The sequence below is a fragment of the Zea mays genome, chromosome 1, assembly GCF_902167145.1.
Source record: "Zea mays cultivar B73 chromosome 1, Zm-B73-REFERENCE-NAM-5.0, whole genome shotgun sequence".
Lineage (NCBI taxonomy): Eukaryota > Viridiplantae > Streptophyta > Magnoliopsida > Poales > Poaceae > Zea > Zea mays.
The window spans coordinates 95,408,202-95,419,734 of record NC_050096.1 but is presented as its reverse complement, the minus strand read 5'-3'; the positions used below and the strand labels follow the sequence as shown (position 1 = coordinate 95,419,734).

At 47.1% G+C, this 11,533-nt stretch overlaps 1 protein-coding gene across 1 annotated transcript; it reads left to right on the top strand.

Moving 5' to 3' along the window:
• The first annotated feature begins 783 nt into the window (after positions 1-783).
• Positions 784-2,595, top strand: LOC100279482 (Phospholipase A1-Ibeta2 chloroplastic). The gene has a single exon (NM_001152484.1). The coding sequence runs from the start codon at positions 852-854 to the stop codon at positions 2,421-2,423; it is 1,572 nt and encodes a 523-aa protein (NP_001145956.1). The 5' UTR covers positions 784-851; the 3' UTR covers positions 2,424-2,595.
• Positions 2,596-11,533: the final 8,938 nt, after the last annotated feature.

Below are 11,533 nucleotides of genomic sequence, written 5' to 3'. Positions count from 1 at the left end.
CTACTGTATGGTGCTTGTCGTCGTTGCTTCGAGTGCCGGTTACCACGTTTTGCCATCTGTATCACTATCTAGCCGGTCACACGCGCTGATCTTGGCGCGGAATCTGCATTTATGCACACATACGTACGTGTTGCAAAGTGGAAAGTCCATCCACGCACACGTCCCAAATAACAGTAGTCGTCAAGCGCATGCGCGTTACTCCCTCCGTTTCTTTTTATTTGTCGCTGGATAGTGTAATTTTGCACTATCCAGCGACAAATAAAAAGAAACGGAGGGAGTATTAGCAGCCTGAATTATTGTAGTCTCTCCTCACCCCTAGCCTTTGAGTGATGTGGGAGCAAAACCATTTCACTGGGAATCACCGAGCCATCAGCATAACAAATCATAGTATAGTTGTTACCCCAGGTGTATATGTGTCACGTCGTTCAACCAAATAAAAAACCCTTTCGAACATCAGTTGTGTCGGACGACCTTTTGCATGCTTAGACTTTTGTAAAGAAATTTAGAGGAAGATTATTAATAAAAGCACACATACTAGCTAGTACAAAACAGGTTGTGAGAGATCGATCTTCCATTAGCGCTCTGCTTTAAATCTTCTTTTAACAGGCTTTTGAAAAGGAACCGAGGACGACACGAATTTTTCAAAAGCATGACGAGTACACCCCGCCACATGATCCACATGTTGATGCCTCGATGGTGAGCTGCCGCTCTCCTCTCCCCAGCCGTGCTGTGCGCTGCCTATAAGGCAGCGCACTTGGCAAGCATGCTGCACCCACAGAGACAGGAAGAGGCAGCTAGTGCGCTCTCTCCAGATCTTTCTCTTAGTTTCCTCACACAACGACGACGAGCCAATGTCCGCCGCGGTGACGGCGCCGCCCTGCCACAGCCGGCCGTCTCCTCTCAACCCCAGCTCGAGGGCCACGCCGTCGCCGAGCAGCAACGGCGGCAAGCCCAACGCGGTCTCCACGACACGGAGGCACCTCGCCAACCTCGACCGCCTCCTCGTCAAGCCGCCACCGCTCCCGCTCCCGGCTCAGCCCAGGAAACAGCCAACCGGGGTACCCGTACCAGGCGACGGGGAGGCCAGCCCCGACAACCGCAGCGGCCACGGTGGGCTCCTCAACGCGCTGAACCTATCCACGTTTCTGCCCTTCACGCGGAAGGCAGCCGTGGACGAGCTGTCCCCGCGCAGCCTGGCGTACATGCAGCGCCTCCTCACGCTCTCCCCGCGGCTGTCGCCCAAGGGCTCCATCGCGGGCGAGTGGCGGAGGTACCACGGCGAGGGCGGCTGGGAGGGCCTCCTCGACCCGCTCGACCAGAACCTGCGCCGCGAGCTCCTTCGCTACGGCGACTTCGTGCAGGCCGCCTACACGGCGTTCCACTCCATGCCGGCGGCGGCGGAGGCATCCTCCAGCAGCGGTCAGCAACGCACCCTCGTGCTGCCGGACCGCACCTACCACCCGACGCGCAGCCTGTTCGCCTCGTCGTCGCTGTCCATCCCGCCGTGGGCGCAGCGGCGGTCGGCGCCCAACTGGCTCACGCAGCGCACCAGCTTCGTCGGCTACGTCGCCGTCTGCGACAACGAGCAGGAGGTCCGTCGCATGGGCCGACGCGACGTAGCGATCGTGCTACGTGGCACCGCCACGTGCCCCGAGTGGGCCGAGAATCTCCGCGCCAGCCTCGTGCCGCTCACGGCGGACGACGACGCGTCCGCGCCCAAGGTGGCGAAGGGGTTCCTGAGCCTATACAAGACGCCGGGAGACCATGCGCCCAGTCTCTCGGCCGCCATAGTGGAGGAGGTGAAGCGTCTCATGGAGGTGTACAAGGGGGAGGAGCTCAGCATCACCATCGTCGGCCACAGCCTTGGCGCGTCGCTGGCCCTCCTCGCTGCTGACGAGCTCAGCACTTGCCTGGCTGCCGACACAGACGGCACCACAGATCACCGCCCGCCGCCGATCGCGGTGGTCTCCTTCGGTGGCCCCAAGACCGGAAACCGCGCGTTCGCGGAGCGGCTGCAGCGCGAGCGAGGCGTGAACGTCCTGCGGGTGGTGAACGCGGGCGACGTCGTGACGCGCGTACCGGCGCCGATCGCGCGGGAAGGGTATGTGCACGCGGGTGGCGCTGAGCTGAGACTGCACAGCAGCGACTCGCCGTGCCTGCGTCCCGACGCGGGGCCAGCGTGCTGCCACGACTTGGAGGCGTACCTACACCTTCTGGACGGGTTCGCCGGCTCCGGGCGGCCGTTCCGCCCAGACGCGAGCCGCAGCGTGGCGAGGCTGCTGACATACCAGCGGCCCAACGTGAAGCTTGCGTACGTGGAGCGCGCGCGGATGCTCGGGTTCGAGCAGGCTTCGCCCAGGACCGCCACCGCCAACGGCGCCGCCGCCGACGGCCAGTACGGCTACCTGGCCAGCCCGACATGACTATTGTTTGTAGCTAGCTAGAAAGCAAGCATGCATGCATGCAAACTCCGTTCTTAACAGAGGATATGCACTTGTTTCGGAAAAAAATTCTATACAGACCGGATATGTAAACATGTAGATCTACCGTCGGTCCTAGATTAACGACACGTAACACTTGCACAGATCTTAAAGCATGCTGCCTAAGTCCTGTCCAGCCTAATCGTACGGCTACGGCTTATCGTTGCGGTTACTCGCTTCGGCTCTATATCTAGTTGAATTTTTTGCAGAATTTAATCTCAACAAACTCCATATATATTTCAGACAAATGCCATACAATTTTATATCATCATTACATTGTATCTTGTACAGAATATTTTATAAATGATCAGTCATTTACATTGTATCTTGTACAAACGCCAAACAATTTTATATCATCATTACGGTGTATCTTGTTCAAACGCCATACATGCTTCAGCCTGCTTTAACCTTTACCAGGCTTCCGATCCACAACTACAAGTTTATTATCATCATCTGATGAATTCCAGCTTCACCGTATATGAGTGATTATCATCTATATGAAATCTAGCTTCACAGATGGGTTCTCTGGGCGTTTGTAACTCAAAAATCCTATTCAATCCTTCAGTAATGCTGCATGTAATGCATCTCAATGGTTCCGATGGACTAAAGCCCAACTAGCATAATCATCTTGAATTGGAATTACCTGAAAAGAATGCAAGTACATACAAGTTTCCTGAATCATCAGTGTGAAGTCAATAGTGAAGCATTGAACTAAAACACGAGTTCCCCAAATCAGTGTATATGGAGCAGTTCTTCTTAACCAAAAGAACCTTGGAGCGGCGGCTCGAAGCTGCGTGAGGATAGGTTAGGGATACGTCTCTGGCAGGCAGGGATGTGATCGATGGCACACCCAACGAACAACAGATGGGATTGAGTAGCGAGGCAACAACATGGAAATATGGAATGGAATCAGAGACGACTGAGGAGATGGAATCGGCAGCAACGACCGCAGCAGGAGATGGAAACAGCGACGACCGTGCCGCTATGTCCTCGGTAGCAACGACAACGGCGAGCAGGGATGGATCAGTCGTGGTCGCAGTGTGTCCTCGGCGGCAATGGCGACAACAAGAGATGGAATCGGCGGCAACAACGGCGGCCCGCGGTGGCGAGCAGGAAGTAGCCGAAGCGAAGTAGCTGCAACAATGAGTTGGACAGAACGGGAGCCGTACGACTAGGCTGAGCCGGAGCTAAGCAACCAACAAACTTTAAGATATGTGCAAGTGTACGTGTCGTTAATCCAGGACCGGCTGCAAAGCTCCCGCTTTACATCCGGTCTGTATACAATTTTTTTCCGTTGTTTCTTGACGTACAATCTATTATCGTGTGTATTAAGGCCCCGTTTCAATCTCACGGGATAAACTTTATCTTCTGGCTAAACTTTAGCTATATGAATTGAAGTGCTAAAGTTTAGGCCCTGTTTCAATCTCGCGAGATAAACTTTAGCAGCTTCTTTTTAGCTACTTTTAGCCATTTGTAATCTAAACAGGAGAGCTAATGGTGGTAATTGAAGCTAAACTTTAGCACTTCAATTCATATAGCTAAAGTTTAGCAGGAAGCTAAAGTTTATCCCATGAGACTGAAACGGGGCCTTAGTTTCAATTATCACCATTAGCTCTCATGTTTAGATTACAAATGGCTAAAAGTGGCTAAAAAAAAGCTGCTAAAGTTTATCTCACGGGATTGAAACAGGGCCTAACTTCTGTCCATTTATTTGTCCGTCGCGCTGAACATGCATGTGGTGACGAAGGCATCGCTTGTTAACATCTTTCTTTGCCACGACTAAAAAACGACTTTAGGATATACTACTTCCGTTCTAAGGCCCTGTTTCAATCACGTGAGATAAACTTTAGCAGCTTTTTTTTAGCTACTTTTAGCCATTTGTAATCTAAACATGAGAGCTAATGGTGATAATTGAAACTAAACTTTAGCACTTCAATTCATATAGCTAAAGTTTAGCCGGAAGCTAAAATTTATCCCGTGAGATTGAAACGGGGCCTAAATTGTAACAGGCACTACAGGAGAGATAAACTTTGTCTAACGCTAAATATTTTGCCGAGTGTGAATTTACGGGCACTAGACAAAGATCTTCTTTGCCGAGTGTTACGCTGGGTAAAGCAAGACACTAGACAAATTAGTCGGCAAATCGGAAGTTTGCCTAATGCCAGACACTAGGCAAAGAAAAACACTTGATAAACTGTCGTCGTCAGCTAACACCATCCACCTACCGTTATCTTTGCCGAGTATCTGACTTCAACACTCGGCAAAGAAGGTCTCTTTGCCTAGTGTCAGACTAAAACACTAGGCAAAGCCTCCGTTACCGTGCCTCCCACCGTCATGAAAACTTTTCTTCGCCGAGTGACGTGTGGCACTAGACAAAGTTTTTACCGAGTGCCCAAGTAATGACACTCGATAAAGACACTTTGCCAATCTCTTCGTTGCCGACTTCTTTTTACCGAGTGCAACACTAGGCAAAGCCTTTATCGAATGTAAAAGAGGCTTTGCCTAGTGTCTGTGGCACTAGGCAAAGAAGACGAGTCGTGTAGTGAGCTTCTATTTTAAAAAAAATTAAAATATCTTAAGTTTAATTAAAGTTATAAAATTTTTAATTAATGCAGAATCTAATGGTAGTTAGTGGTACATAAAAATTATTATGTTATTATATAGATTTGATCAAACTTAAAATTCTTTGACTCTTTAAAAAATTGTAATGACATATTTGAGATAGAGTGAGTCGGAGGCAGTACTGTTGGGGACTTGTTCTCAAATGCTATGAGTTAAGAACAAGGCAACATAGAAAATGTTAACCGATAAAGTCCTTCGTCCTTCGAAGCATTATTTCCCTTAGGATATAATGATTTTTCGGACGAAGGTTATGAAGGACGCACCTCCATAAACACGGCATATAGTAGCGAAGGATGAATCATAAAGAATATTAAAGATAACATAGATAACCATACATATATTATTAACTTATTCTTGCATAATTATTATGAAGAAACAGAAGTGACATTGAATTACAAATGTACCTTCAGTTTGGAAGGAGATGAAAGTACAAGCGTGACGTAAAAGCGAATGCCAAAATCCGCGTGAACAGTTCGGGGGTATTGTTCACCTATTTATAGGCACGGGACACAGCCCATACAAAATTACATTCGTGCCCTTTACATTTGGTAATAATCCTATAATAATTCGCCGAGGTCTGAACAGCCTTTTCATCTTTAAGTCGGTTTCATTTTTTGCTACCACGCCGAAGCTTTTCCCGCTAACATCTTCGGCGCTGTATCAACCTTCGTCTTACTTTGGGTTTCTCCCACTCTGATATCGACTTGAGTCCGAAGATACCTGTTCACACATTATACTCCAGAAATACTGTTAAATCCTGTTTTTGAGGACCTTCGGAAGCCGAAGGCCCCCAACAGTAGCCCCTCGCAATATTAATTTGTTTAAAATAATAAATTTATACTGCGACATGGACGAAGGCTTTAAGCCGAAGGTCAGAAAAAACACCTTCCCTTTGCTAGAATAGCAACATTCACTGACAGGCGGGGTCTTTCAATTTTCAACGCACTGCGCGTATAAATAAGATCATACCACGAGCTCATTTGGCACGCTCTCTTGTCATCTGCTCCTGCTCACTCAATTTTTAGCTCTTGCGCACCAAGATTTGCTTAGCTTTTAAGTTTTGAAGCTTCGGCACTGAAAACAGTTTTTTAGTGTTTCCGAAGATGTCTGAAGATAAGAAGGCTGCTACCGAGATGAAGCTGAGTCTCGATGAAGAGAAGAATCTGGGGTTTCTTATAGCGATGTCGAAGACCAATACAGAAAAAATCACCAAAGAGATTTTAGAAGGTTTGTCTGAAGATACTGGTGACAGCGACAGTTATGATGTGGACAGTGGTGGTGAAGACTCCGAAGATCGTCCCTGGCGACCAAGCCATTCAGTTTTTGGCAAATCAAGTATCAAAGAAAATCATGTTGTCAATATGAGGGGAAGATACTTCCGGGATTTATCCACTGTGAGGGTCGACGAAGGAGAGAAAACTTGCCCGGCCCCTGAGGAAGATGAAGTCATAGTGTTCCGAAGCTTTTTGAATGCTGGACTACGATTTCCGCTGAGCAGCTTTGTCGTAGAGGTGCTGAAAATGTTTGAAGTCTATCTTCATCAACTTACCCCCGAAGCAATTATAAGGCTGAATATCTTCGTATGGGCCGTGAGAAGCCAAGGTCTGGAACCTGATGCGAAGAGTTTCTGTAACATACACGAACTTTCATACGAGACAAAACCTTGGGGTAAAGAACAGTATCACAATAATTTTGGCTGCTACAATTTCGTTTCTCGATCTGGGTCAAGCTGTCCCGTGCCAACCTTTCGGAAGAGATGGTCCGACGACTGGATGACAGAATGGTTTTATGTAAAGAATGACCTGAAAGCACGAGAAGATATTAAAGGTATAATTATGCGGCCTATTTGGCAAAGCTTCGGCCTGCGGAGGCCGAAGGTTGAAATGAATGAAACTGCCGAGGAATGCCAGAGGGCCTTCGGAGTTATTTGTTCTTTTATTGGAACGAGAGATTTGGTCCAAGAGCATATTGCCTTCAGAGTATGGCCGCTCTCGGAGAAATGTGAAATGCCGCAAGAGACCATAAAAGAGGCTGACGAAGGTGGTCTTATCAGGCTGAAGTATACTTTCAAGTTTGGAGATAAATTCGTTGAGCCAGATGATGACTGGCTAAGAAGCATTGAAAATTTAAGTGATGAGCTGCTTGGGGTTTACTCGAAGGCTAAAGATACTGCATTGTCAGCAGCCTTCGGAGGCCGAAAAAAGAAAAGATTGAACCGGGTTTTTGACGCAATCGGGTTTGTCTACCCTGACTATCGTTATCCCATTCGAGGGCAGAAAAGAAAAAGCACAACCTCTGCGAAAGAAGAAGCTGCAACCGCTCCTAGCGAGCCAGAACCGAAAAGAAAAAGGATAAAGGTCCTCACACATCGGCCACGCTATATTGAACCAGCTTCGGTGCCTGAGTTCACCGGAGAAACTACTTCGGCCACCGAAGCTGAAAAGCCAACCAAGCCGACCTTGCTGCCAGAAGTCGCAGAAATGGCCGAAGTGCCAACAAGGATAGAATTGGAAGAACCGAAGATTTTGTTACCAGAAACCAAAGAGATGGCCGAAGCGCCATCCACAGAAAAAATGGAAGAGGTAAAAGGACCAACTGAGGGATCAAAAACATCAGAAGTTTTGAGTCCTGCAGCAAATGTTGAGACAGTAAAAAATCAAAAGGTGCCAGCAGTGACTCCGAAAAGAAAAAGAATGGTCAATGTGCTAGATGTTCTGGAAACAATTAAATCCTCAAGCACACCTCCGAAGAAGACTGTTGCCATTCCCGAAGCGAAAACTGAAATTTCTGACACTAAGGCTCCAGAGCAAGAAACTGAAGTCGAAGCTGGGTCCTCAGAGCCCACGAAGATAAAATCCTTGGAAACCGAGGAAGAAAAAATAACAGAGCCAACTCTTGCTGAAGAAATCAATGTTATTGCCCCCGAAGCATCCCCCAAAGTCCTTGATTATATTGTTCGTCATGCTTCGGGGAAACAATTATCAGAAAAAGAAAAGCAAGAGGCCCAGCTTTACGCCCAAAAACTGAAGTATCCAAAGGGGGCGTTAATATTCAATGGTAGTGGAGAAGAAGACTTTTTGTATTGTCTCCCTGACAGCAAGGAGATTTCTGTCTGTCGGGAGATGAGCAAGAGCTTCGGATTCCCAACACTAGAAGACGGGCTCTCGGTGCTATCGAAAAACGATCTGGCCGACAGCCTGGCATATAATAGCTTAAAGGTGCAACAAATGGGATCTTTGCAATTTTTGTTGAGACTAAAATCTACGTTTGATTAAGTCTATTGACGCACACACATTTTTCTTTGCAGGGCCTGATACTTAGCAATGCCCTCAGGGCCCAAAAAGATGCTGAAGACGAAGGGTGCGCTATAGCCCTGAGCAACCTTCGTTCCGAAGTAATCGAACTGAGGAACGAAGGTCTCGAAAAAGATAAAATATTACATTCATTGATAAATAAAATAAAGGAAGACGAAGCTACTTTTAAAGGTAAAGCTGAGGCTCAGAAGCGCGAAATTGAAGATCTTCGGAAACAACTGGCCAGAGCCAAGGAGGAACACATACTTGAAGAAACGAAGCGAGAACTCAGCGACCAATGGGCAAATCATTTAGAAGGAACTGTTGAAGAGCTTCGTTCGTTCAAGAAGAGATGCTATAACAAATCTATAGAGTGTGTTAAGAAGTTAAAAGCTAGCTTCGCCAGCGTCGGCGCATTCTCAAGCGAAGAAAACTTTACAAGAGGCAATCCCGAAGGTCCCATCGAATGGATTAATCACGAGGCTGAGGCCTTCGAGGAAATTTTAAATAGCCGCGGAGACATATGTGCTTTCTCGGGTGCCAGGGGAATTGCCACCATTTTGGAGAAAAAGGGCTACGAACATGTAAAAATTTTAGCGCAATCCGAAGCTACTTTGTCCTTCGAAGATGCGAGAGATCCTTCAGCCGAAGCTAGCATGGTTGGTGGAAAATTTTTCACCGATGTCTGGGATAATGGTGGTCGGGAAATGGCTCGAGAAATTATCCAGAAAAGCGAGAAGGGCATTCATGATGTTAGAGAAGTAGCTGAGGCTGCTGAAAAAAGCGCAGAGCCCGAAGGGCAAATAGGTATTAACTGATGATTTTTATTGTGTTGTAATTTTTGGTTTTAAACTTCGCTCGCAATTTGTAATAGCAATGTAGCCGTATCCTGTCCTCCTTCAGATCCTACTACAGCGTCTCCCGGCCCTCACCCGAAAGGAGATGACGAAATTAAAAAGATGGCCGAAGCCATCATGGATGAAGTTGTTAATCGGCTCCTGAACGAAGCTGCAGAAGTTGTTCTGAGAGAAGATTAAGTATTATTGTAAAAACTTCTGAAATGTAAGATGTGTAACATCTTGTAGCCCTGAATATAATATACCTGTTTTTATTGTTCAATTCTTTATGATGCATGAAATTTTACATACGTACCGTTTTTGAGTCTTTGACGAAAAAACACCTTCCCTTCTTTTCATGCTTCGTGAAGAAGAATATTTATTTATCACAACAATATCCGTAGTGTGCTGATGAATAATATCCAAGCTTCGTGAAGATACTTGCCGAAGCTACACTTCCGAAGATCAATAGTGTATCTCCTTATGACTTAGCATGATTTTCTCCTTTTTCAAAACATTCTTCTAAAGATCGATATTGTGTCCCCTTCTTGTGCCATATGCAACATGATGTATGATGCTTATGCTATGCGAAATGATGTGATGATGTTATGATATGTATGATGGTATTTATTCCGAAGATACACGCACATCCCTGCGATGAAACATATAATCTTTTTGAATCAGTGTTGACTTTTTGCTATAAGCCTCCCTTAAGAGCTTCTTCGCCTTTTACTTCAGCGGAATCAGCGTTTATTTTTCGCTGTAAGCCTCCCTTAGGAGCTTCTTCGCCTTTTACTTTCAGCGGTATTCGCGTTGACTTTTCGCGCTTCGCCTTTTACTTAGGCGGTATCAGCGTTGACTTTTCGCTGTAATCTCTGCATTCCCTTTGGAACGACTTTGGAGCAGAAAACTTACACTGCGCTCTCTTTGGAACGGCTTTTTGTAACTTCAGCAAACTTACTCTGCGTTCCTTAGAACGACTTTTTGTTGCTTCGAAGAATTTTTTGGTAATTCGAAGGTCTTCCTTGTTATCACAAATCTTTAAGCTTCAACGACTTAGGCCTGTGAAAATATATTTTCCTTGCGGCAAACAACGAAACTATTACATGAAATTTGAAAAATGTCCTTTATTACACAGAAGATAAAACTGAATGAAAAAGGCTGCTATCAAGGTAGGATATTTGTCAATAGATGTGCTTTGACTCTGGCACAGTGCTGTTGACTGTGCGAGCTTCGGACTGCTCTCTGAAGTCCCTTTGGTGTGGAGCATATTGGCTCCCTTCTGGCTGTTGACCGTGTTGCAGCGGTGGTGGAGGCGGAGGCTGTTGCCAGGAAGCTTGAGGTTGACTTGCCGAAGCAACAGAAACTGCAGGGTGGTTGCCTACATATTCTGGGATGTAAGGTGAATGATACGAAGTAGTGTGCATGACCTGCTTCGGCTGAGCCTGTTGCGCCGCAGCTTCGGCTATTTCCTTTTGTTTCTGGATGGTAACATGGCACATCCTGGTGGTATGGCCCTTGTTCTCACCACAGAATAAGCAGAAAATTCTTCTTGGTTGATCTCCAAATCTTCCGCCGAAGCCCCTGGCGCCTCTGCCTCTTGGAGCTGGTGGTCGGAAGGAGCCTTGCTGTTGCCCCGAAGCTTGTGAGGAGCACTGTGGCCTTTGCTGCTGGCTCCCCCTATCATCATTTTGGGTAGAGTTATGGATTGACCTAACATGCCTCGGATAAAACCTTCCTCCGAAGCCCCTGGTCATTTCAGAAAACCTGAAGGCCTCCTCCCTTCTTTGACGAAAATCATTATCAGCCCGAATATACTCGTCCATCTTCTGGAGCAGCTTCTCTAAAGTTTGAGGAGGCTTCCTAGCGAAGTACTGAGCTGAAGGTCCTGGCCGAAGCCCCTTGATCATGGCCTCAATGACAATTTCGTTGGGCACTGTTGGTGCCTGTGCCCTTAAGCGCAAGAACCTTCGGACATATGCCTGAAGGTATTCTTCGTGATCCTAGGTGCACTGGAATAGAGCTTGAGCAGTGACTGGCTTCGTCTGAAACCCTTGGAAGCTGGTTAGCAACAGATCCTTCAGCTTTTGCCATGAAGTGATCGTTCCTGGTCGAAGGGAGGAATACCAGGTTTGAGCAACACTCCTGACAGCCATAACAAACGATTTGGCCATGACTGCAGCATTGCCACCATACGAAGATACTGTTGCTTCATAGCTCATCAAAAACTGCTTCGGGTCTGAGTGGCCGTCGAATATGGGAAGCTGAGGCGGCTTGTAAGACGGAGGCCAAGGTGTAGCCT

Excerpts from the sequence above, each read along its gene's own strand:
- LOC100279482 (NM_001152484.1), top strand. The coding sequence starts at position 852 with ATGTCCGCCGCGGTGACGGCGCCGCCCTGCCACAGCCGGCCGTCTCCT.